The 27,397-nt window shown below is 44.1% G+C and overlaps 1 protein-coding gene across 9 annotated transcripts in view; it reads right to left on the bottom strand.

Moving 5' to 3' along the window:
* TJP1 (tight junction protein 1) overlaps window positions 1-27,397 on the bottom strand; it is a 159,085-nt gene that overhangs the window by 62,489 nt on the left and 69,199 nt on the right. Inside the window, exon 1 of one of the 9 annotated variants that reach the window (XM_052672283.1) lies at window positions 17,964-17,996. The exons of 5 other annotated variants lie outside the window; for them this stretch is intronic. In XM_052672283.1, the coding sequence (XP_052528243.1) occupies window positions 17,964-17,981 (18 nt within the window). In that variant the 5' untranslated portion in view covers window positions 17,982-17,996. Of the gene's footprint in view, window positions 1-7,690; window positions 7,715-8,868; window positions 9,220-9,357; window positions 9,388-17,963; window positions 17,997-27,397 lie in introns of those variants that run through there. 3 more of the 9 variants (XM_052672284.1, XM_052672282.1, XM_052672285.1) reach the window with 3 other exon arrangements.

The raw sequence follows: 27,397 nt of genomic DNA, 5'->3' as shown, positions 1-27,397 counted from the left end.
ACAATGACCTCAGCAACTGCCAGCGGTGCCTTCTTACCATTGTTCACTCTTCCCGAGATAAAGAGGCATTTACAGATAGCAGACAATGCAACAAGCAAGAAAGCCTTCCACATTTGCACCGCTTTATTTCAGATGAATCATTTCAAGCTTACATAACATCAAAGGCAAAGAGATTTCTACCATTTTGAAAGACAAATGTACGCTTTGGTCCACATCAACCTGCATCCTGAAATTCCTCCTGACAGACAGCTATCAGGCAAAGATTACCAGACAAGAATTACAAGATTTCACTCAGAACAAGGCATATATTACTCCATCTTGTATCTCAGACGGCAAACATATCCAAACAACACACTGGAATACAGAACAGATTCCTGGGAACAGCATATCAGCACAGAAACTTGGACTAGCACTAGAATTAACCTGGTAAGAAGCAGTAGAAGGAAAGGGATTTAGCAGAGACTCACATGCATTTTCCATTCCTATTTGCAATTCTTCTTAACGCATACACCCACACCTCCTCTCCAGAAACAGGAAGGCAGGAAAGACATTCGAGGAAGCAAATAAATATGGGCAAAGGAAAGCCACATTCCTGACACTTGGTTACAAACACAGCTGTTATCAGACAGGGTTTGGGGGAGCCTGCTGAGGTGGTGCTCTCACATGGAAGGGGAAGGCAGAGTGTGAAAGCAAGGACTTCTGACCACCCCCCTTCATGCTTACAGGCAGAAAGACAACAGGAGTTTCCATATGCCAGCACATGTCTTTCCTACAGTTTCACAGAAATTGTTACCACCTTTTGAACTAATTTAAACTATCAGCCCGTGCACAACTGTGAGCACTGAGCTCAGTGCCTCCTGTCCCTGAAACAGCACACACAGTACTCTCAGAAAGGCAGGCCCTTCATTTACCTGTGTCCCATCTAGGTCCAACCTAAATGACCCCTTACACCAACACAACCAATGACTTTGGGTTACACTTGCTTTCTTGGCTATCTTCACAATACTTTAAAAAAATAAAATAAATAAATAAATAAATAAAAATAGAGAAGAATTTAAGAGGAAGCAGCTTGATAAATCATCACCATACTAAAGATACTGCTCTTTCCCACTTATCTGGGAATATTTTCAGATAAATGTTATAACTGAGGAGGATCATCCAAACCAGTGTGTGTGATTATTCCCATTATTTCCAAACGCAGTACAAGAGAAGATAAGCAGTAGATGCATTTCAACATATTTTATTCTCTTTCTGGACTTAACTGTAGTCTCAGGAGGCCAATGTCAGGGATTATTTCTCATCTGAACTTTTGCACACTTTTCATTTTAAGTGCTTGGAGTAGGTTCTGAAGTGCTTCCAGTTTGCTCTGGAGTCTTACTATCTAGAATTTTGTAGAACTTTGTCCTTCAAACTGTTCTTTATTTGCTTTAACATTTAAATTTGTTATGCTTTTCTTTCTCCTCCCCATTCATTGCCTTCAGTTCTATTACACAAAGCAGTAACAAGCACAGGAGCTAGCATTACAGATGCAAAAAACAAAACAACTGCAACTTCAGCAACACACCTAAGCTCCTATTATGGTTCTTTCAGAAGTTGGGTCTGATTGTATCATCATGATTTAGAATTGCAATCTTCAAATACAGCTATTCAGTTACTCTTGATGAAACAATTCTGTGAGTAAGCCTTAGTCATAGAACACCAGGTTTCACAGTAGTCACTTGGAGAGTCCAGACACCTCAGCTTTTGTGCTAAGATTCTCACTGCTGGGGAAGGCAGATGCAAGAAAGGAGTGAAAAGCCTTCCTGTTTCACAAAGGTCTACAAAACACCAAATGGCGAAGGCAATGCTCAGCCAAGACGCTGAATCAGAAGAACCTGGTGGCAGGCAGAACGTTGAAATGATACGGTTCCTTGGTTATTAACTTCAGAAGGCAACACTGCATATCTCATCTTTTCAGACGATCAAAGATCTGCTGCTGACCACAGTGTAAACAAAACTCTGATAAACAGAATTCTGATATGAAGTCAAGAAGCTTCCTAACTGCCCCCCAACAAGACAATATTCCATGCCCCCATCAAGCAATACTAATTTTTCTGTTTCACCACATAAGAAACATAGAACCAGAGGGTCAGTAGGTGCAAGATGTATATGACAAACAAAATTTTCAGCTACATACTGACAAGGTACTTTTACAGATAGATCCCCTAACCAAACCTCAGCTGTTCCCATAGCAGCTCTAGGGGACAACCACCTTCTAACCACCACCACCAACACAACTACAACAGCACAACTAGGAAACGTACACAGCCATTCTACAGACTGCACTTACAGCATGACATCCACTTCTGATAGAGTGTATCCTCAGTTCAAATCATTACTGTGCTGTTTATAAACAGTGGACCTTTCTCATTTCCTTTAGCTAAATACTCCCCTTTTGGGGAGCACTGATCTACTCCTCATCATTCAAAGGAGTCAAACAAAACAAACCAAATGAAGCCCACTTAGTTTTCTCATGAGATAACCCTCCAGGAATTTCCTTTCCAACATAGCCATGCTATTAACAGAGGGGCTCAACCTGTAAATGACGGCCAATCACTTTCCACAGCTCACTCTCAATGCTGAAGGAAACACAAGTTCTTTTGTCAGAAAGCCGTGCCTCCAAGCTTGGCTTCAAGACCTTAATACCCACTAGAAATAGTATTTCAAGGAATCCAGATTTACGGGTTCACCAGGAAAACTACCTCATGTGTGGTTATTCAGAACAACGTTGTTCCAAATAACGCACAGGAACAACGCTGGGTCAAACAAGATCCACTTTTTCCAAGAAGCATCCTATGCTGACAGAGTTCACACGATCTGGCCTTCTCCCAGATGTAATTGTGGGGAAGCCAGCCATCAAAAACGAACATGAATTACAGATTTATTACAAGCCTTGGAAATTGTTCAGATAAACAATACTTGCCATACCTAGCCCCAGGTACTGTTCTGATCCCATATTAATTACACATCACTAATTGTTTGATAACACATTGTCAAGTAATACCTTTTTAAGAGTTACTTCTCCTTGAGTTCTGCAGTTTTGGTCATTTGAACTGTTACATTCTGCTACAGACAACTTACCCTTACACAGCATGACTGAAGACAATCATGTTTCCAATATTACTCAGTGAAGATGACCAAACTTACTTCAATTTTGCCACAGGGAATTCATCCACTGCAAGTCCTGTTCTACAGATTCATTTATTAAAAAAGCCTGCTAAAAGACCAAATCAAGTATTAATTTGAAGTAATTTCGTATTAGTTCCCACCATGGCTGCCATTATCCCACCATGCAAATACCCACTCTGAAAAATAAACATTCACGTGGAAAATGAGCTTAAATCCTTATGTGCTTTTAAATGCAATTTGGACAATCGTATCTTCTCCAGAGTGGTAGAGCACACTGATTTCCACTCAGTGCAAGTAAAGAAATGGGACCATTTGTTAAATGATTGCTGACCTAGTAGGGCAGAGGGAAAGACACTGCTGTGGACCCCATTCAAACCAGGCAAGAACAGGCTATGCAGTCCCACGGGACTGTGAGTTGAAAACTAATTACTGCCTGGTTGAGGAGGGGTGAAGGGAAATATTTTGCAAGGAAGCCTCTAAGACAGATCTTAAATGCAAAAAGGCAACGGAGAGGAACACAGAGAAACTACAAATCAGTGAAGGTGCCTGCTTTTGCATAATTCCTATTTTTAACAAGTCAGCATTTAATAGATTTAGTTAGGTGTGAGGGACAAAAGAATGAGTAGTACCAAGTTCTGTTACTGCTTTTCTGCTATGGAAAGCTAACTAAGAAAACACATTATAGCAAATTATCCAGGTCAATGCAGGAAATAGCAGCCTTGCTCACCTCTCATAAGAAGGAACTCCTACTACCATGCTTCCTACTGCTACCATGTTACTGAATTTAGGCTACTTTCCCCCACCACAAAAGGGCAGAAACATCTGTTTGTAACAGATTAGGAAACAAGAATCCTGTTAGAGATTACTAAATACCTTGAGAATATCAATACTTTTTAAAACAATGTCAACTTAATTTCTTAGCACCTACATTGTGCTTAACGCTTGTAAATACAAGTAAACTAAAAAAACATTCTTAATGGATGAAGGCTAGAAACAACTCTGAAGAGTTACTAAAGATCCCACAGAGTTACAAATAGCAGATGTGAGCAAAGTACCCCAGTCCTGCAGGCTTGCTTGTAGCCTATGAGTTCCCCGAGGGAATTCCAGGCAAGGAAAATCTATGGATAACAGAAGCAGACATCATTTTCCCCAGCCAAGTCCCTACCCCTGTGACCTTGGCAGAGCTCACTGCTCCCCTGGATCCACAAGACTCAAACTGGATCTGCCAGCATTCAAATTAATGCTTTCTTCATTTCCTCAGCACAACTCCTTGAAGCAAGAACATCCCCATGTTTGTGAGCACAGAGCACACATTTGAACAATATGCCCCTAAAATAGCATAATTACAAGAAAAGACAATGTTTTCAAGACATTTTGGACTCAACATACATAAATGCACAGAACCACAGAATTCATTTTGAGACTTCCCTGTGGCTATTTGCTTAATCAGTACGTTCACTGAAGAAGTCATTAGCAATATTATTTGCCTGAGAAAACATTGAACATAGCTTGATATTAATTTTCACTGCGTTTATACTATGACCAGGAAAAACTCTAGAGATACAAATGACTGAAGTCTTTCTTAACCAGAGGGTAGTTTGCTGTACAGATTATATAACTCCAAACATTCTATATAGTAAAAAAATAAGCCTTTGAATCAAGTACCACCAATTAACTTAAACAGACATGTAGAGTTCGACTCACTGTTAGCAAACTGAACATGGAGACCACAACTTTCTACATTTAGACATGTACAGCTTTGCAGCTTTCACACTGACCAACCAGACGTGCTCAGTGCACCTTCCAGTGCAACACACATCACCTTTCCTGTCAGCTCTAGAGCACGGGAGAACAAAACTGAAGATCCTACTTCACACTGCCAGCTGATTGGTATGGCTGGTAGCACAGCAGGCTTGGTCTGAACATCAGTGACTGACAGAAACTGGTTATGGATGAGTGTTTTTAAGTCTTTTTTCACAGTGACGTAAGCTCTGCATCTATACTCACAGTATTCAACAGCACAACGTGTGCCTTAACATACCTGTGCAGCACAACAACCCATTTCTAGTTGCCTTCCTCAAAGCAAGGATTAGTTAGCTGCTCACTGATAAGGTTTTACCAATTTTCCATCCTATAAAGATAAAAATCAGCTCCCAGGCACAGTCAGATCTCAATTGCTGGTTAAATTAATCTTTGTCCTATGAATTGAACTAGTAGCAAACTCCATACACACTTCACAACAGCAAAGACTGTAGAACTCTGAGCTTCTTTCATGCAGCTGACGCTGGAAAAAAACACCTCAACTACCATTCAGTAGCCACAGTTGCCTCTCAGCATAATTGTACGAATTTAAGTTTTAAACATTCTGGATTATCTTCTTTCCTGAAAACAATACATAAATTGAAGCAATTTCTTAGGTCCACGCACAACCTAAAGAACAATATCAAAATTAAATGTTTCAGGATTGTTTCCAGCAAGTAGATAATTTCTGATGTTAAATTCACTCAGCTTATTTCTAGTACTTCATGTTACTTCTTCACATGCATTTTCTACATTTCTTTATTGTTATGCTTGAAGAATCTCCCCAACATTGAGAGAACTGATCCAACGTTCCAGTGTTTATGAAGGTCTCAAAGTGAAGAACAAAACACTGTTACAAAACCTGTATCATAGACTCACACATAGTATAAAGCACACTCGAAAACTTGGTGCTTAAAGCCTCTACAAAGAATGAAATCATTAGTATCTTTGAACGTGATTTTGGATAGAATACTAAGCTATGTTTATGAAAACCATAAGAGGAACCAAGGAGTCCCAGCAATCTGCGAGTATTGAACTGTTACTGTGACCCATTTCTCTACTTCTCAAGCAGTACTTACTTGAAGCAGTAACAGATACTTGCCTGGAGCTGGAGAGGCAGTTAGAACAAAAATCCAATTAATTACAGGACTGAAGTGAAGGGAAGGAAAATCTTCTCTGCACGTACATTTAAAACTAGAATGAAGTCAAGAACTCAGGTTCAAAATACAATAGAGGTCAGAAAACTAAAAATTCTTCTCCTTAAATTTACTACTAAGGAACTTCTCCTTTCTTTTTAAAATCTAGTGCAGACTGCATATGGACCCTCAGCTTAAAGGTGGAGAGCTTTACATCTCATTACTAATACCCTGACACAGTCATTCCCTCAGCATCCATTAGCATTGTTCAAGACTACATTAGAAGAGATTAGGCCCTCCATGTTTCACAATCATGGCCACTGCTAGATTAGGCTGCGAGCAAGATTTCATTTCTCCCACCATCTTGTATTGTACACTACCAACAGCTGCAGCAAACACTGAAAACCTTCATAAAGCTCATTCTTTCACAGCATAGCTGTGAAAAAGTCAAGCAACCAAAAGTGAGCGGGAGCAGAAGGCAGCAGGAACTGCTGATAACGGGGTGTAACACAGCAAAGCCAGCCAACATTCCCACACGTACAAATCAAGAATTACTGAGCTAATAAAAAATTGTTTTAGTTCTCCTCTGGTCAAGCGTGCCAACATAAACACGAGCATGGACACAGATGTGGGCATGGACACAAACCCTCAGAAACTTGCAAGTATGTTAAGGAAAACTTCTGTTAAGAGATAAACATTCACAGCATTTGTTTTAATGCACTACACCCCTCAAAATGAGAAACTGGATACCGCGTGCAGAGGGATGACTGAAGGAAACAAGACCTGAAACTTAACACAGGAGTCCTCCAATATTCTCGTATTTCTGAAATATTTATCATCTCTCCCTCATCTGCTCCATAACTATTAAAGCTATAATCGGTAGCCCAGGAATTATTAGCTGAAGTAGAATTACACTGCCTACATACTGACAGGAAACTTTGACAAGGAAATTCATGTGAACTGTATAGATAAGAGCCGAGTCTCGGACAATGTTATGTGACAAATTAAGAGCAAGAAGACAAGCAATAACTTCAACAGAAGACCATTACAGGCTGCAAGATCTTACTTGACAAAAAAAGGTCTGGAAACAGACCGTGAAGAGTTACAGCAGAAGCAGACTATTTTGCAACACTCTTAAATTAAGATAACTTTCACTGTAATTAGTTTGGCTGCTATCATAAACATGAACATGGGCTTACAGTGCCAATTTAATGCCAAAGACTTGGAAGAAGTGTCAGGTGACTGCTAAAGGAAGAGGCAACGCTCAGTTTTACTCCAGTGTGCATGCACACCAGTCCAAAAACAAAAGAAGTAACGCCTGTGTATTTTAGAAGTTTAGAATGTTTGGAGTTTCTTCCGTTTTTAACTTCCTAAGACACTGCACGCACATGAGGGGCATTATTTTTTCCACAACCACAAAAGCTAGCTATATTTCAAAGAAGATTTAGTCCTACAGGTGGAAACTCAGCACCAGTTTTACATGAGAGCACAGTGTGCAACATTTCAGCCAGGGCAGTTTCCCACAGTTCCTCACACAACAGAATTCCAACACAAGGTTACTAGCTTTAGGGACAAACAATACTTACTTTCACCATCATGCTTTCTGTCAATCCGAACAAGGTAAAAGTAAGTCCTATCCGTACAGCTGTGTGACAGCACCAGCTTGAAGTGTAACGCAGAACAAATTACTTTGCTTACTGCATACATTTATCGCTGGTATTTCTGTGTACACATCGGTTAATATGTAGTAAGAAATCTCTGATGCATACTTAGAAACCGAGTACACAATCGAGTAAGCGGACACGGGCGCTTCAGCCTCATTGCCCGCACAGCGGTGGGCGCTGCGCTCACGCCAAGGGGCCGCAGGCCGGCCGGCCGCCCGGTGCAACGGGGCGCTCCCAGCCCCAAGGCCCCAGCGGGGCGGGCCGCGCCACAGGGTGCGTTCCAGCAGGTGACATCAGACCGAAACCTCCGAGTTTCACCGAGAGCAAACATCGCGGCGCCGGTGGCACGCGCGAGCTCGGAACTCGGAACGCCGAAGCCCACGGCGGCCGTTCGTGAGTCGCGGCCAAACGGCGGCTCCGAGTTCAAACCCGAACCCGTTTCCGAGCGCCCCGCAATCGCGGGCGGAGCGGCAGCAACCTGTTGGGCGCCGTTCCGGCCCTGCCCCGGGGCAGCGCGGCGTTACTCACCGCAGAGGCGGGCGGCGCCCGCCCGTGCACCTGTACGGGCACCGCCGGCTGCGGCCCTCTGGCCCGAGCCGCTCGCCGCCCGCGCGTCAAATGCCGCCGCCCGGCCCGGCGGGACGAAGAATCCCGCGCTACCGGCCTCTCCCGGTCCAGCCGCCCCCGGCCGCCCGCCCCCAACAAAGGGACGCGGCCTTTCCCGGCGACTCCGCCCCGCCCGCGTGGGGCCCCTCGGCGGGGCCCGGCCCATCTCGGCGCGGGGCTGTCCCGCCACCGCCGCCCGTGCAACAGGTGGGGAGCGGCCCCGGCGGGGGGTTCCAAGCCGTCCACGAGCTCGCTCGGCCCGGCCGGGACGCAGGATCGCGCTGAGCGCACGGCGAGGCCCCGTCCCAACTCGGCTCTGCGCCCCGGCCGGGCTGCCCGCACCTCAGAACGGACGGACGGAGCCTTACAGCCGCCGGGACGCCGCAGCCGCGCGGGAAGCGGCCGTAAGGAGGAAGAGGCAGCGGGGCCGCCCGCAGCTCCGTACCGCACCGCGGATTAACGCGGCAGCGCTCCGCCGCCGGGCTGAGCCTTACCTTGCTGGACGCGGCTCTGGCAGACATTTTGTTTCCTTCTTTCCCCCCGAGCAGGGAGACCGCGCCTGCAAGTACCACGAGCGGGGAGAAGGGATCCCCGCCGCCTCCCGCGCCTCACGCAGCCGCCCAAATAAACATCCCACGGGCAGGGAGGAGGAGGAGGAGGAAGAGGAGGAGAGAGGCGGGCGGCGAGGGAAGGGGCGGGGAAAGAGGGAGGAGGAAGGGAGGAAGGAAGGGGAAAGAGAGCGGAGCCCCAACTTTGAGAAAAGTGCCGGCTCTTTCCCGTCCGGGCCGGGGCTGCGAAGGGCGACGGTCGCTGCCCGATCCACGATCCCCGCGCTTCGCTCCGCTCCCCACACGGCGCCGCGTGCCGCGCAGCCCCGGACGCTCCTGAGTGCGGCGCGACCCATCCCGCCGTGCGGGGGAGCGCCCCGCCCCGCCCGTACCCCCGTCCCGCCGCCGGCCCCGGCTTTCCCCGAGCGGCGGCACCTGCGTGGCCGGCATCTCCTCGGCTCCCGGCTCCGCCTCCCCCGGCGGTGGCCGAGCGGAGCAAGAACGGCCGTAGAGCCCGTCCGCCTCCGGGCTCCCCCCGCGCGGTGGTCGGAGCCGCGGGCGACGGCGGCGGGGGCCGAGCGGCGGCCGTCTGGCACAGCCTATAGGAGCGCGGGGGGCGGTTTGAAACGCCGGAGCGGAGCCGGCGGGGGGGTGGGAGGCGCGATGAGCAGCGGCGGCGCAGCGGGGAGCCCGGAGCCGGGCCTCCCACACCGCTCCCCCATTCACTGAGTGGCCGCCGGGCGCTCCCGCTGCCCCTATTGTCCGCAGGGCGGGCGGCGGCGCTCCGGCTGCGAGTCTCGTTCTCCAGATAAAGGAACAAAGGCGCTGACCGAGAACAGCCGAGGAGCTCCGGCCCGAAGTGGCGGCCGCGCGGACTGCAGCTTTGGCGAACAAACGCCTGGGTGCTCGAGGTGAAGGCGTTTTCGGCGCCTTTTACAAAATAAACATTTATTTAAGAAATAAGAGAAATCGCACGAAAATATTTTTTTTCCATTTAGATAAGCGCTTCCTAAAGAAGCCGCCCCAGCTGTGGGTGTGGGCCCTGGCCGCACCCCGCCAGCCCCGTGCTGCGCTACCGCACCGCGCGCCTCCCTGCGCAGCGGCAGCAGCGCCTTACTGACCTCGCTTTGCTCTCAGTGCCAGACGAGCAGAAGTCCCGTGTTAGCTCTGGTGCCGTGAGTAACCGGGAGCTCCCGCCGCCTCAGAGCAGCACAGGTGAGAGAGAGCCCAGAGCAGAGCGCACGCCACAAGCGCTGTGCAGATACGAGGCACTACTGAGGCACTGTATCGGGGCCTCGCGTTTTTTTGCAGTTGTATGCTTTACATGCTATCAGCTGCCATAGTGCTCCGTGCAATGCTTCAGAGCATCTGCATTCCCAAAAAGAGGCAACAATTTAATGGCCAAAACACTGCCTTACAAAGGAACGCCCTACCCAAAGCCTCCGTGTGAGTTTTATGTTTGTTCTCCTTTGAAAATAAACAAATCCATATTCCAGGAAATAGCTGGAGCAAATTCCCAAGGCAGCAGCCTGAAACCAAGGGGAAAGGGCCGCAGCAAGGAGGACGCAGCAGTGCGGAGCCCTGCCCGCTAAGATCTCCTGCCTGGGCCGGGCCCACCAGCACCCCTCAAGGCACAAACCCAACACAGTCGTGTCCCCACCCCCAAGCTGCCAGCATCTACTAGCCCTGCCATGCACCTGCCCCTGCCCTTTCCCACAGCGGCCATGAGAATTTCTCCTCCCTTTGCCTTTTGCCAAAGCCCCTCAGCTGACTCCAGCACACAAACACACTGAAGATCTGTTCACTGCTAGAAGTAACTGCGCCTCAGATTTTGAAATCTATCTACGCATGCCAAAGGAGGAATGCGACAATTTTTATGCCCACATCACATGCGTAATTGCCAGAGGAGGCAGGAAGGAAAAGGCTAAGATCACAACAGGAAGGAGGGGGAAGATTTCAAGGTGCTGAGGCACAAAAAGGAACTTGATGAGGGAAAAGGGAGAGCAACTTGAAAAAGAGCAAGCTCATAGCCCTCCCTTATGTCTGCCCCAAGCTCCACCAAAAAGAAGGGGCAGTTTTTGTAGCACCTTACAGAACACAGGTTGACCATGCCATATATGCATACACTGAATCAACACAGACGCAGACTATGTGAACAGGCAAAGCTGCCAGCACAGAGTTCAGAACATCTGGCAGCAGATACCAGATGATTGCAGATGACCTCTTGCCCCGCTGGAAGATGTCCGGCCCCAAAAGACTCGTATTTCTTTCTTTCTTTCTTTCCTTCCTTCTTTTCAATCAATCTCGTTTCCTTTTCTTCTTTCCTTTCCTTCTTTCCTTTCCTTCCCTTTCTCCCTCCTCTCCTGCCTTCTTCTTTCCAGCAGCTGTGTACAGCTCCACCTCTGCTGGTGATATCAACTCAAGAAGCCAGAAGTGCCAACTCATTCTCTTAGCACTGGTAAAAAGTACAAGCTTGTAGGTGCCTTCATAGATATTTTAATTGAAAGTGGGTTTTGTTTCTGCAGCCATTATCAAATTCTTCTTCAGAAGCACTTTTGCATCTGTTCATTAATAAATTACTGATATCAATAAATTATTGATAACGCTAAATCAAACTTTAGTCAACTGTTGGTTGAATAACCTAGACCATTATGAAATAGAAGAAATCTTGACTGATTCTCTCATTTACCTTATTTCAAAAATTCTTAATAAAGTATTACAAAATTCATCTCCGTATTAATGAATTCCCTGAAAAAAGGCTCTAACAGCAGCAAACACCTACCCATATACACACTTGCAGCGATAAAGAGCAAAGCACAGACAAACATACCAGTGTCTGTGCATATACACGCACTGCAGAGAACACATTCACTGAGACAGATATATACCAGGTCTCATCTGCAAGGTGTAACTTAAAAATCAAACTTTAAATAAGAGTTCTGATACTGCCTGTTCAGTCCTGAAAACTTCTTTGTCTTTAGAGAGAAAACTCTGAGAAATCAACAGTTGAATGACAGCAGTTACTGCACTTATCTTTATAAGCAGCACTTATCTTTAAAATAATTGCCACTGAAAGGTGTCTAAAAAAAGTACTATTGCATTTTCTTGTTAAAAATAAAACTGCTTTGATCAGTACAGTTCAAGCCACAAACTTAAATTGATTCAAAGGACACAGAAGGACAATCCGATGTGTGAATCCTGATTTCTGTATCTGCTATTCTGCAAGAACAGGAAATCTATTCTCTATGTTGATTTAATTTTTTTAAGAAATGTTTTGATCACTTAAAGATGAGGAAGAAGGAAACTGCAGAACCACAGCCACTACCGAGATAACTTCCTGTGGTTTTCGTGGTATATGGGGCTCAGAAGGAAAACAATTCATAGCAGATCTTTCAAAGATATCAGACTTGTACTGCAGCACAAGGTAGTCTTGTGCAAATTAGCTATAAATATGCTAACGTGGGATCAATGACGCCAAGCAGTTGAGTTGATAGGTTTGTTCTCTATTTGTAATTTGCCACTTGATTTCAGCTTTTCAGGAATGAAGATAAAAGGGGAACTGAAAATCAGAATTCACAGTGCAAACCACAAAAGAAGAAAGTATCTTTTTTCGCCTCAAGAAATAAGGAAGTGGTTTAAACAAATCATTAGGAAATCCATGTGCTTAATATTACATAATTTTTTAGAGTCTTTTTGAATCAAGTCCCTAGGGAAAAAAACATTAGTGCAGTAACAATGTCTGTAATGATTCTTATCTTCCTCCTCCTTACACGCAGTTAAAGCTCACTTCCTAAACTTACAGGCTAAAGCTTACTTCCTACCTTCCTCTCTAAAAGGCCATGATCCACTGCAGGTCCCTCATCTAAAAACACTGCAGATATTTGCTCAATATTACAGTGAACAGAGTCTTCCAATACCTCACTGCCTTTCACAAAGCAGAATTGCTAGACAAAATCCCAAACATCTTTAATTTCTCTCTCATTAATAGGTGAAAGCATACACCTCAGGTATACATCAGAGGCTGAATAGAGCCTGACAAGGAATAAACCGGACCTGTTTCACCAGTGAGGAATCTTAAACACCTGATGTGCTATATTCATTGCTATGTCTTATTTATTACTAGAAGTGTATTAGGTTTAACATAGTGCAAGGCTCTTCTGTTCAGGCAGAACATCAGTTCACTTTCTAAGCAAATGGCAAGTGTATGAATAGAATTAAAAGTAGGTTGTAGGGGCAATGCGAGATTATTTCCATCTTTGAAATATTGAAATAATTTATTATTGTAGAGCTGAAGAGAACGCAGGCTACACTGTTTGGTTATTATTTTAGGATATCCTTATAAAAAGAAACCTCGTCTCCTTGGTTTTGACCAGGTCTTAGAGAATCTCTGTCATTCCTATTATTATGTACAGTGACAAAGTCTGGGAACAAAAGAACACGTTATCAGTAAGTTTTAATCTTGGTTCATGACAGCAGAGCTAATTCATTACAGCAGTGCTATGTAAAACTGCGTCCCACTGACAGACGCTTTGTGAATGGGGCTGTGTATTTGAAATTCACTGCAGCTGATCAAGGCTAATTTCACTACAAGCAGCCACTGGATGTCAGAACGTCAGATATATTTATTGTGCTTTGTTTTGCTTTCTCCAGCTCTTTTAACTCCGAGGGCACAGTAAAAACACTCAAAGATAGGTGAAAAACTTAAGCAGTCTTACACCGGAGACACTGCCACCTATGCAACATTGTTCTGGAATTACTCTTCTTCATATTTGCTTACACAGAACAGGATAATGTGACTCATTCATTCTCAAAGATGTGTGCCCAAACAAAAAGGAACAGGTTCCAAAGTTGATACGTACGGGTATCTTTGGTGAGTAAAAGCAAAGAATTAATATAAACCAGTATAAAGATCTTTGCCACTTACAAACTGTAAGGATTTTGGAAAGGCAGACCAGGGACAGCTTAATAACATTGATGGTTTTCATTAATTGCTGGCAAAGTCAGTATTGCAGATTTTTCTGCAATTGCAGGAGCCCTTGCACGCAATGCAAAGTGACAAAGCTGTTCTCTGAAACCCAAAGAGAAATCCCCATCTTCTAGGACTGATGAAGCCATCCATGTGGGTTCTGCTAGGGAGTGGTTTTCCAACCCAGATCATTCTGAAACATGAGATGATGTCTCCAGTTTCTCGAACGCAAATACCTCACCAGTAATGAGCACCACAGAAAAGCATCACAACTCACTTTTGTTAATGAGACAGCACACATATAGAATGGGAAACTACATGCTGAAAGCTGCTGTATTCAACATAAAAAACATAACACTGAACATTTTTATACTCCTAAAAGATTTTACAAATACTGCAAAAAAACTCATTTCCTTCCTAGCTCTTCATATTGACACTTCAGTGTAGTTGCAGAAATGTACAAACTTAAACACGTGGACTCCAGAAGCAATAACTCACAGTTCCTGCTTCTGCTTTTGGCATTAGATTCTCTCCTCATTTTTTCCCCTAAATGTTCTTACGACAACTGGCACAAGGCTCCATCTACAATCTTAAAAAACACATGCTTCCACCAAGTCAAGGAACTGACAGTGTACTCAAAAGCAGGAATGGCAGATTAGAGCCAGTAATGCCAGCATAATCTTTACCTCATCTGGCAGCTCTGTCCTAGTAGCACCTGCTCTGTAAGAGTGACTTTCGTAAGGTTTAGGGGAGGTAAGTAAGGTGAGTAAGCTTCTGATGGTCATGCCCACAAGGTTATGAACCTTTTCCACATTGTTTTTATTTCTACTTTCTGATCTTAAGGCATCTAAAAGAAAACCAGTTCTAAAAGACTGCTGTTTCTGGCAGTAGAAGAAACTCAGGTTGTCCCTTTTGTGCCCTGTACAGCTCTTACTGCACACTGTGGGATGGCTGTACAGCACAGTGTTGTCACAACTGGTCCATGATGGTTTTCTGGGGGCTCCCATTCAAAGCCAGTATCACTGAAAAGCATAGTATTCTGCTATAAAAAGCTCAGTGTTCCAATAATTCACCCTCCAAATTCACCCTCCACCAGAAACAGTCTAATTTAAGATACATTTACTGAGCGTAATATACTTCTCATCTTAAGAGTTAAGAGTGCTCTTCAGCCACTTTCCACGTGCAGCAGCCAGGGAGACATCTGGCTATCTGTGATATTACACACAATGGTTTTGGCTGTCCGTGACTGGCAGGACAGCCCAGCTCCCAGGGACAACATGTGGTTTTGCAGTACACACTGGTGGAACACTTCATCCGCAACTGTTTGACTGTGGTTAATATTAATCTGTCTAATTACACAAATAAAACTCACAACAAGATTCTAAAAAGTTTAAACATTTTACTTTATGTAATAGTTTCAAGTGGCAATATACTAGAGAGGATAATAGAAAGTGCTTAGTATGGGAGGATATTGCATTATTTCCTGATCTGTTGTCAGGAAAGAAAAAAACGTCACAGGTTGCCTGCTGGGCTTTGGTGTGTCACAGCACAGAAATCATCAGGCAACACACACTGACGTGGCAGAAGCCCCACTTTCTTCTGCTGTTATTCGACCACTCATCTCTGCCCCTGAACCTCTTCCCACCACCTTCATAGCTACATCAGGCTAACTGTGTATGCAGGTTAGTAAAACAATACTTCTTAGAAAATTATTCTTGTAGAACAGAGGCAAGAGTAGATGGACAAAGACGGGAACTTTTTAAGCTGGTAAAGGTAACATGATTATATACCTACAATTGCCTATCGTTGACCTGTGCTTGAAGCACATAGATCTCTTCACTTGCAGATTTCCAAACTGAAGGACAAAAGGAACTCTCTGCCTTACAAAAGCGAGGAAACCTGCACTTCACATGAGCAATGACTGCACACTTCACTCCTATGAAATTTGCATTACATGTTTCAGAAGGTCCTGTAAGACATGCATGCATTTCCATCATGCATGTGCAAGAAATCCTGAGATGCATACTTCCTCAATTTGAAGATTCCCATAGTGTTGGCTGCGTACAGATTCAGTGAAGCCAGTTGTTACCAATTCACTCAAAAGGCAACAGAAAGCGTGCTTTTCACACTTTCCCATTAGCAGCAATCTCTAATACATTTTCAATAAGTTGTTTTTTTTCCCTATAAATAACTAAATACTATCTCAATCTAAGATTTGAAAACTTGATTTTTGATCACAGAGCAATACTGGATATGTTTAATGTGGTAAACATGAGGTTCAAAGGGATACGAGCTACTAAGTAAGCAAGACTTTCTATAAGATTTCCTCTACCGTCATCACATTGCTTATAGCGTCCCAGGGTCCAAATTTCACTCATTTCTCTCAGCAGAAATTCTCTCAGCATAACTCAGATTCAGTCCAGCTCTCAGACATTTACTCTGCACACAGGTCTGTAAATGGATTTACATTTCCCAGACCAGGAACACTTCAGAGAACCTCACAGGTGGCATCTGCCTGCAGGCAGGGGCTCAATTCTGACCTCAGCAGGTTAAAGCTGGTTGTGTAGTTGCTTACTGAGAACACATTCACACCTCAGAAGGCAAGCATATGTTACAAGGGTACATCCCAATCTCCAACTTTAAACCTGAGAAATCAGCAGACAGAAATGTTCCAGGTTCTGCTGCATTAACAGAGAAACCTTCCTGTTTAAGACTGCATGCCTACATCATGGCGATGCCAAGAGGCTCCAGTCAGCATGACGCTTTAATCTGGCTAAACACACACACAGAGCCCAGCAAGAATCCAAGCAAAACCCTTCTAGTGTGCAGCTAACTGTTCAAACTCCCCGTTCTACCTACCACATGTGGATGAGCATTTCTCACCTCTAGCATTTCTAGGTTGTTAGGCAGCAGAGGCTTCACCATTATATCCATTTCATTAGCTAAACCTTTTCTTTACACATCTGTCAGTTCCATCCGGTGTGCAAGCTGAAAACCTGTAACTGCCATATCTTTTTTTAAACGTGTGAGATTTTAATCCTTGTGAAAGGTGCTAAAGCAAGAGCCTGGGGAACAAAATGCTTCTTGTTTCCAGAGCAGGTAAAGCTAGGACAAGCAATAAAGAAAGCTTCCCTGCAAAGTCCAAGCTGCAGCTGTTGGCAGACCCTCAACCCCTTCACCTTCCACATGCACCTGCAAGCTTGCTTGTTGCTTTCAGTGCTGCTTTACAGTTATAAAGATACAGCCTCTGCCTGTAAATGTCATTCTCTAACTCCTAAGTCCTTCTGAAAGCCTTTTTGAAATGGGGAGAAGTCAGTTTTGCCAAGTGTCAGAATCTTTGTGAGTCACACAACTCTGGTACCTCTCGGAGCTGAGATTGTAACTGACAGCAAGATGCTTGATACTGTTGTGATCTATATGGTTTCTTACGAGGAATGTAACGCATTTTGACAAAGTTCTTCTGCAGATACTATATTCAGACCTTTTTTTTCCCATGCTTTTCTAAAGCTCCTCATTAGAAAGGGCTGCCCTTCAAACATTTCCTCATGAAGGCCCAGTTATAAACCTGGAGGCTGAAGCAAGCCCTATGACTACTTATTATCGAATCACAGAATCACTTAGGTTGGATAAGACAACTAAGATAATTAGTCCAACTGCCAAGCCATTCCCACCATGCTCATTAACCATGTCCTTCCGTGCTATATTCACCCTTGTCCTGAATGCCTCCAGGGACAGTGACTTCACCACCTACCCGAGCAGCCCATTCCAGCGCTTCACCCCTCCTTCTGAGAAGAATTTTTTCCTAATATCCAACCTGCATGTCCCCTTAATGGCAACTGTAGATCACTACTTCTCATCCTACTATCCAATGATACACCATGATGACATTTCTCAGAACACCAGACATGCACTACTGGACAAATGTTTCTTCTAAGGGCATGTATCAGGATAGCAATACTTTATTTGGATGAACAGGCACCTCCCTTTTTCCTTTACAATACACACAAAAAGCATGCAAACACCAGAGCAAACCTAGATCCCAAGTAACCACAGAAAGTATTCTGAAACATTTTACCTGTGTCAGCACCCTCATGGGCCTTAATGATGCTGACAAAATGAGTATGAAGATAATTAGTGGCTTCTCTTTACAGGCTCCATAGTCTGGAAGCAGCAGCCAGGGTTGGCTGGGATCTTCATGGAGGAGGGCAGAAGGAGGCCAGGGAACAGGGAGCTGCTACAGCTCATGTGATGCCCCTCTGCTGCACCCCAGTCAGCACTGCACCTGCATCACCACAGCTCGCCTACAGCTGTGATCCTGAGGGGTCATCACTGAACGTCTGCTTCACGTGGGAAAATCAGTGAAATTACCTACATAAACATATTCGATGAGGATTACTAATCATATCTAGTGCTTGTTATGTTTGCTTGGGTTAATGTAGTAGCCCTCAGTATATTAAAAACCACAGAAAATTCAGAGCTGTACAAAATTTCTGCTCGTATATATGCAGGGCCAGCTTTACCCACACCTGGTCACAAAAGGCCCAGAGACAAGGGTGTGTGCAGCCATGCCTCCCTGGGGCAGCACCAGCCCCATCTTGAATAACCTGCCAGAGAGGCAGGAGAGCCGCGAGATGGACGTGGCCTCAGAATGTGTCACTGCGCTCACACTCGACGTGTTGCAGCACAACTTAATGAGATCTTACCCAAATGGGATTTCATGTTGTGACTAGGGGTGGATGCTGAACACGTGAATGTTACTATCTGAACTAACCCTCCAAGCAAAAACTTCATTATGTATCGTATTTAATAAAAAAAAGATGTTCTGTTTCTAAGGGATCAGATTAGACTGTATCATCAAAATATATCTAAATCATATTTCCTTCTTACTGCAAACAGAATTCCACTGATCTCACAGCTAAGTTGGCTGAAGTCTCTGGAAGTCTCAGTGTTATATGCACTGTTTCAGATAGAGTCCTAGATTTTTAATTTCTTTTTTTTTCTTTTTTTCTGAACTCCTGCCTGGACTGAAAAGACAAATACAAAGCATACACCACCCTCCTGCAACTCTTCACCCCAAATCTGTCAACAGATGGAGATGGTCAGTGCACTACTGACATAGCCCTGCATGCTGGCCAGTGAAGGAGAAACGATGAGTCTCAAAGTAAGGAGCACCTGGGCATGCTCTGCTTTACCATAACATATTACTAGTTAGACAGGGTGAAAGGCAGTATTCTACAGCATCAGCATCCCCATTTTTCAAGAGTTGTTTCTTGTACCTGCAAACGACATTAATTCAGCCAACGTACACACTCCATCACCAAAAGGTTCTTTGAACATAAGGAGGCAGAGATACTCTAAAATAAAGCACGTGGAGCTGCTTAGGAGCAAGGTCTGCATTTGCACAGTGCAGCAGCCAGCAGCAGGCTGTGCCCCCTGCCAAACGTGCTGGCTGCACAGGAGCGGGCAGCTGAGGGACAGGCACTCACAGTGCCCAGCCACAGCCCCCCACTGGCTGCGGACAAGGCAGCTTCCACTCCTATTAGAGAACCCCACCACAGCCCTCCCGACCACGCTAGCTGCAAGATGCAGAGATGCTCTCTCTGTGGCACCCTCCCCAGGCACTGCTCCGGCCCTGCATTGCCACAGCCTGGCCCCAGCTCCCAACCATGGTCACTTCTCAGGGCTCCAGCAGGGCCCGGTGCTCTGCTTGTCTCGTATTTTTAGCAATGACCCCGCTGCTGCAGTGTTTTACAGCTGAAACAAACACGCCATTATATAACATTATTATGGTTGTATTGCAGTCCTTGCCTCAGAGAGACGAAGTGCAGAAACTATGAAGATTCAGCCGCATTGAGGGGCAGAAGACAATGCACAACTGGACACTGTGTGCATTATATCTTGATTAAAAATAGGGGTGTAACAGAGTGCTTGGACTGAGGATATCCCCTTACCCCATCAAAAAGTTATGCACATATAAATTTTGAATGACTTGCAGCATGAAAACAAATTGCTAGACCGCCAGCTGAGATTTCAACTCATTTTGAGCCTCTAATTATGCTTGAGCAGCTCTTCAAAACACAGAAATCTGTTTCTGCCTGCATAGCAGAGCATGGAATGAGCAAGACAAATATTGTAGTAACCTTCATAAGCAATCCAAAAGCTATTGTGCAAACTGTCCCCTGCCCCTCTTCTCTCTGAAGTCAGTACTGATCGTGGAAACAATAATAAGATGCTTCAATTATTGACCGAGATCTCTATTTTTAACATTAACTACAACATTTTAAACAAGCTTTGGATGTAGTCTATGATAGCATCTTTCCTTTCTCATTCTCTGCTGTGTGGAAGAAGTATTTAACAGACATACTTTGATGTAAGTACAGATACACAGACAGATAATTTTCTTCTGAACAAACCTGTTTCTCTAAGTATAAACGCAATGCAAACGTAACTGGTACAGTCCTGTCTGTGGTAACAGCTGTAATTAAGCCATACCTGCTCCTATTGTCAGGGATGTTTATTAAGCTCCACTTTGCAATGAAAGGACAAACAACTATGACTACACCCATGTTTTAGCAGCAGCGGGATACAGATGTTACATTCTGGACTGCACTTGTCTCACATCCCTTCAGTTCTGCAACAAAACTGGTATTTTTCACTTTTCCTTCCTAGTTCATGTGTTTCAGAATATGGAGAACATTCACTAGGCTCTTCTGCTTTGTTATATTATGTGTCTGAAGAAAAAAAAGTGTAAAATGCATTGCATAAGGCATACTGCTTTTCAGAATCCCATTTTCAAGCATTTTCTGGTGTCTTTTTAGGAGGACACACTCCTTGTTCACAAAGAATTCCATGAGGTTAGTATTACCACCTGCTCCTTGGTGGCTGCTGAGACACGCAGCACAGAGACTGGCTCTTATCCTCCAGGAATCACAGGCATGCTCTCCCACCTTGGGTTAATCACTGGACATCTCCCAGCATCAGTAAAACAACAACAGGGTACTATATGGCCGAATTAATAGCTTTAACAAGAATTAAATGCTTTAGAAATTAACTGCTGGCACATAAATATACAATACTGCTGTAGAACTGCTGTTAACAAAGACAAAATGAAGTGACATAAATTGCTCTGAAAATAACGCCTCCTATTTATTTCCATGGAAACTGCAACAGATACAAAAAGCACAATAACACCATTTGATAGAGCAAATTCTCAGCTACAAAACACCCTTTTTCACTACAGTCACCACACTGTTACACTATTCTCACTGTAGCTCCCTACAGCTGTGGGCCAGGGAGCACTTCTGGCCGCTCTGCTCCACAGCACTGTGGTTTGCCACATCCAGAACAGACAGCTGGGCCTTCTTGAAAGCTTTACTGTATTGCAAAGGACAAACTGATTTTTAAGTTCTTCATATTATCACCACAGTTTCTCCTTCAGCATTACAGTTGTGTAATTCCTATCCTTGGAGGGTTGCAAGACCAGAGTGCCTGAAGCCCTGATCAACCTGCTCTGCACTCATCGGTGAGCCAACTTTGAGCAGGAGGCTGGGGCTCTCCTGTCCCTTCTGACCTGAATTATGCCATGATCCTAAGTCTACTCTTTCTTCCTAGAGAAATCAGCATCTCCTCTGGTTTTCACCGCTGTATCAGCCTGTTTTTGCGACAGAATAATAGAACAGAACAATCTAGACAGGCTCAAGCAGTGGGCCAAGGAGAACCTCACGAGGTTCAACAAAGCCAAGTGTGTGGTCTTGCACCTGGGTCACAGCAACCCCCACTTATCAGTACAAGCAGAGCAATGTAAGGATGGAGCACAGCACTGCTGAAAAGGACCTGGAGTACTGGTGGATGGCAAGCTAGATGTAAGCAGTAATGTGCCCTTGCAGCCCAAGAAGCCAATCGTATCCCGGGCTGCATCAAAAGAAGCGTGACCAGCAGAATGAGGGAGGTGATCCTGCCCCTCTGCCCTGAGCAGTGAGGCCTCACCTGGAGTATTGCATCCACATGGGGAGTCCTCGGCACAGCACAGATGTGGACCTGTTGGAGCGTGTCCAAAGGAGGGCCACAAAACTCATGGAACAAGGGATGGAACACGTCCCCTGTGAGGACAGGCTGAGAGCTGGGGTTGTTCAGCCTGCAGAACAGAAGGCTCGGGGGGGGTCTGAGAGCGGCCTTTCAGTATCTAAAGGGGGGCTATAAGAAGGAAGGGGACAGACTCTTTAGCAGGGTCTGGTGTGACAGTACAATGGGAAATGGTTTCAAATGTAAAGAGCATAGACTTCGATTAGATATAAGAAAAAGGGTTTTTTATCATAAGAGTAGTGAGGCACTGGCACAGGTTGCCCAGGGAGGTGGGGGATGCCCTGTCCTTAGAGACATTCAAGGTCAGGCTGGACAGGGTTCTGAGCACCTGATGGATCTGTAGGTGTCCCTGTTCACTGCAGGGGAGTTGGGTTTGACGACCTTTAAAGCTCACTTCCAACTCAAATAGTTCTGTGATTCTCCGAATTTTAGGTTCTACACATTTTCAACCTTTCTGAAGTATTTTCCACCTCCAGTGGAGGTCACTTTTTCCAGCTTCTTATATAATCACAGTGAGCTTTATTATGCCTCTCCTCCCCTTCTACTATCTGACAGGAGACATTACTGCCATTTGGCAGTGTGCTTTTAGAGGTTTTTCCCTATTCCTTTCTCCAAGAGATATTGTATGAGTTCTAAAAAGCAGGTCAGCTTGCATACACCTATGTGAGAATTTCTTCTCCCTTTAAAAGCCAATTAGCAGAAAAGCAAAATAACTGACATGCAAAACTTAGTAAAATAACTACTAGAGTCAGGAACCAAAAGGGAGAAGCTAGAAAATGAACAAATAAGATTTTGTTTGTTTGTTTGTTTTTGCTTCCAAACTTAGGAGTTTTGTAGAAATTGTTGACAGCATTCTATTTCCTTTAAGCACCGTGCAATATCCAACCTTAGAACTTCAAGTAGTTTTGCTTTTATGGATTTATAATCTGTATTGCTGGAGATAAAAATCTTTTTCTTTCCTTTTTTTCTTTTTTTTTTTTTTTAATTTTCCTTGCAAATACAAGCTGGTATAAATGGCTGCAGTGAGTAATTTTCCTTAAGGGCCACTACATAAGTCTGGCATATTTTCAGACTATCCACATCACTGAAGGTTGCTTACAGCTTTGAGCAAAACAGTGAAAGTACTGCCATCCTCATGACCAGGCATCCAAGGAGACAACTGTTTTGCTACTTACAGAACAAAAAGACTCTCTGTTTGCACAAACACTTGTGTGCTTTTTGGTTTCTTTCAAAGCCTGTCCACACTTAGAGCTCCTGGTGGGCTCTGACATGCGAGCAAAACAATCCACATGTGATCAGTGAGCCCCCATTGAATGCTGATCATATGACTAAACCGCTTGAGATTCCCTTTGCAGTGGTCAGTCTGCAATGGAGCCTTTCACAACATCCTTCTCAGAGATCTGCTGTTCTCCTCATACATCTGAAATTGTAAAAGAAGGATGTGGGATGCAGCTCTACTGGCAGGCAAATCATGATGCCAAACAGTAACTTCCGACTGCCTGCTCAACCTCTCACCCGGTTCACCCAGGAGAGCCAGCAGCACCCTCCAGCTCTGACAAGCCAGGAGGAAGCTCTGCTAAGCCATAAAAAGAAGCTGCCATACATTTCAGAGTATAAAGACTACGTGATATGGGAGGGTGAAGAAAAAGGTGACACTAAAATGAGGGGCTGGAAAATGAGAAATGTTTGCTTTGGGGACTGGAATGTATCCACATCTATATAAACTGAATTCACAGCCCAAACTGAATCCACTACCCTAGCAAAGTGGCAGATAAATTACAACAAAATATTATCACAGACAGGCTTTCTGGAAAAAGCCTCCAACAACTAAAACCAGTGTAAACAATCTGTAAGACTCAGCCCCACTTAGTGCAGTGAGGGAGCAGGCAGTATAGATTGACAAGCAAAGCAATGCTCCAGCTGACTTGCGATGCCATTAATGAGGATGGCTGTGACAAACAGCTTCTGGTCCTTGTATGATATCCACGGCCCTTGGCCACATTCCCCGAGATGTTGGTGCTCAAAGATAAAAACTTATCAGCCAGAAACAGTTTTATCAAGTGTTTTATGGCGTTTCTGCTTTCTTTCATTAGACACTGAGGGATTTTCTCATCATGGGTTGTGTACTGATACCTACTTCAACATAGGCAGTGCAATCGTGCAATAAGATGCCGGTTGGCTAAGCCACACATTTCCTTTTTTCTGATTCTTCTAAAATGGTGGTGTCCTTAAAAGAACAACCCCGTCATGTAGAGAACTGAAAGAAAACTCTAATTTAACTGAAGAGCCCTAAAGCTGCCTCAGTTCAGACTTGTTCCCAAGAGAAATTGCTGGGAGCCAACTACCGCTGCTTCCCTCTTTGCTTTCTGTTGCTGGCAAGATTGAATCTATTTTTTACTGACATGCCACTTATAATATGCTGTGAAATGCAGACAAAATGCAAAGAGGAATTGCAAGCTGTCTTGACAAACATTTGGCATCTGTTTCCAGTGCTTGGAAACAGCTTTGTGATGTTCTAAACTCAGGTAACACAGAGAGAATCATTTAGAAGTTCAGCATTTTTGCCATTTAGTTGTACTGAAATATCAGTTGTGAGGTGACCAGCTACCTTACAGAAGAGTATCTTCTAGCATCCTCACATTTAGACCGTTGCATGTGGTGCATGCAGCTCTTAATCCAGTTTGGCTGTGCTGCTGGCTTTCTGTGTAACCTCTCAAGTCCCTTAATTTACTCACTTTGATCATCTATGAAGTAAAATTGAAATATAAAAGCACTTCTGTAAACCACTTCACGATCTTGTGATGGATGTGTTATCTAAATCTTGTTTTTTACGGTAAACTTTTTTTTCTTTTTTCTTTTTTCCTACAGTTGCAGCTTTCTTATCTATCTTCAAACAGAATTGGAAATACATGTTGTTAACACTTCATCAACATCCTTTGGTTTGCAGCTTTGATTTTAAACGTGGACATCCTCATCTGCTCAATCTACCTTTTTCATTCTCAGTATTTCTCTTGATCCCCAGATAGGATCTCACTTGTACTGCTTTGGCAATCTCAAACTCTCTGGCTGCCTTTAACCTACTGAATCACTTCCTTCCTTTACGTGATGCCTGCAAATGACTCTTCGCCTGATCTGAAGATTAGCACTTCAGTCACAATTCTCTTCTCCACTGTGGCAACCTCACATGCTGGAATTAATGTTGCAAGGTAATAATTTGTGCAGCATTTCAAATCTAGCTCTTCTTTCATCATTTCTGTCCTTTTCCTTTTGTTCTGCTAGGAAACTTCCTGCACTGGCTTTGTTAAGAGTTTACACTTCTTTCGTTCTGTTTCTTTTCGTCAATTACTTTGAGCAGCAATAAAAATAATGTTATCTGAGGATGCAGGTACATTTACAAAATGTCACAAAAACATATTATTGGCAATAATCCCAGTGCAAAACAAAGATATTTCAGGAAGCCCTCAATATAAAAATAAAATATAAAAACAGATTCTATTCTAACTGAGGAGTCCCATGCTTTGCCAGAGGAATGGGTTGTGCCAGCTTTTTCATAGCTGCCAATGCCTTTCATGCAGTGAGATCTTCACCGAAATGAGATGAGTTTTGGAGTTGCATGGCAGTCCCGTATCTGTGACCACTGAGCAAGGCATCCCTTGTGCTACTACATCCCTCTGCCCAATTTGTGGTGGTGTGGTAACCACAGCCATTATCTGAAAGGAGAAAACTATCAGGATGCTACCTGGCTCATTTTTCCTTGTCTTATAAAAGAGTTCACAGTTGGAAATAAAGGCAGGAGACAGCAGCCAGTCGTTCATGCACTGCAATAATAACAAGAGTACAACACCAGCTTGGTGGAAGAATCAGTGAAATTTGCTCACTGGACACAGAAACAGAATTTGAAAACTTCAAAGCTGCCCTTCCATCTCAGTCCACAGGTGACCCTGAATAACTTAAATTAAGTTTTTATCTACTTGTACTTCCTTGGGCAGATACTGTGCCTCATTTTTGATGGAAAGTGCAGCCCAGGAGAGGGCAAAAATGGCTTCAAATCCTCTCTGCATTTCCTGAACTCTGCCCATGCCCGCTGTCATGGCAGCTCCCTATGAAAATCAGCAAAACACTACAAGCACACTTCATCATGACCTCAGTGGACTTCCTATGATGGGAGTTGCAAAACACAGGCCTCCTTACATCAAGCATGCCATGGAAATTCGCTCCTGGCCTCTCGCAAGTCCTCTGAAATTCTCCATGTCCCTGCAGCAAACAGGAAGACAAGAGGAAACTGGGATCCTACTGAGCTAATCAAAAAGCAGAATCAGCAGCCACAGCAACAGCTCTAACTCCTCAGTAGAGCAATATATTTCTCAAACTGGATGACTTTGATAAGAAGGCATGGCAATAAAAAGTACACTTGGAACCTGAAAAATACAGGATAGCATGGAGGAACGGCTTACACATCCTCCTGCCAGTGTGCTGTGTGTGAAGAGGTGGTGGTGTGAGGACAAATTCAGCTGCTGCCCTGTCCACTGCCAGCTGTGAGTCACTACCTTGTCATTTTCCTAGGAATAACACTAACATTTTTAACATTTCTACATATGAAAGAGCTCATACAACACACTCTTCTGGTACTGTAGAAACACTTTCAGACTTACACAGGAGCCATTATTACAGTCTCTTTGTGTCATCAGTCTGCATCATTCAATAGCTCTCATCTTTGGAGAAGTACCCAGCTCAAGTCAAACACTGCTGCCCTTCGGACTGATTTCACTGCCATGTGGAATGAATGGATGTCACATATGGTATTACAGCGTTTCCAGATTTCCACTCTGCAGATGGCCACGGCATTTTCCACATGACTCCTACTGTAATATCAGAACCACATAAGTCATTTATAAGTAATTGATATGTCACAGCACCTTATAGGGTGCTGTGCAGTGTTCAAAGCTGAATAGACAATGCAGAAGAAACACCAACATGTCCCTGTGTTACATTTGTACACAGAGCATATACACATCCCCAGAAGGTAGGGAAGTAGAACAGATACTGATGTGTTAGCTAGTACACGAAAATGTCAGAACTGACATTAAATATGATCATCTAAAATGAGACACATTTACCAAGACTATGCTCACAGAACATGGATGGTTTCTTGTGGTGTGGTCAAGACCTACTGCTACCACTGATCTGAATTCACTTGTATTATTGGCAATTACTTTGTTCTAACTACTACTGAAGAAAAAAGCATCTAATTGCTGAGAATGACCCTTCCATCTTTGTTTTCCATTCTCCTTTCTCTTCCACTGGGCTAAACAAATACACAACGTATTTTTGCCATCTGTGATTATTGCAAGATAAAATAACCTTTTAAAAAACATTAGCAACAAGAAACGTGTGATGAAAAATATCGAAGGATACAAGGAAAACTGG

This window comes from Tympanuchus pallidicinctus, unplaced genomic scaffold (assembly GCF_026119805.1).
Source record: "Tympanuchus pallidicinctus isolate F22 unplaced genomic scaffold, pur_lepc_1.0 scaffold12, whole genome shotgun sequence".
Lineage (NCBI taxonomy): Eukaryota > Metazoa > Chordata > Aves > Galliformes > Phasianidae > Tympanuchus > Tympanuchus pallidicinctus.
Note: the sequence above shows the minus strand (reverse complement) of the source record. Positions and strands in the feature narration are given on the sequence as shown.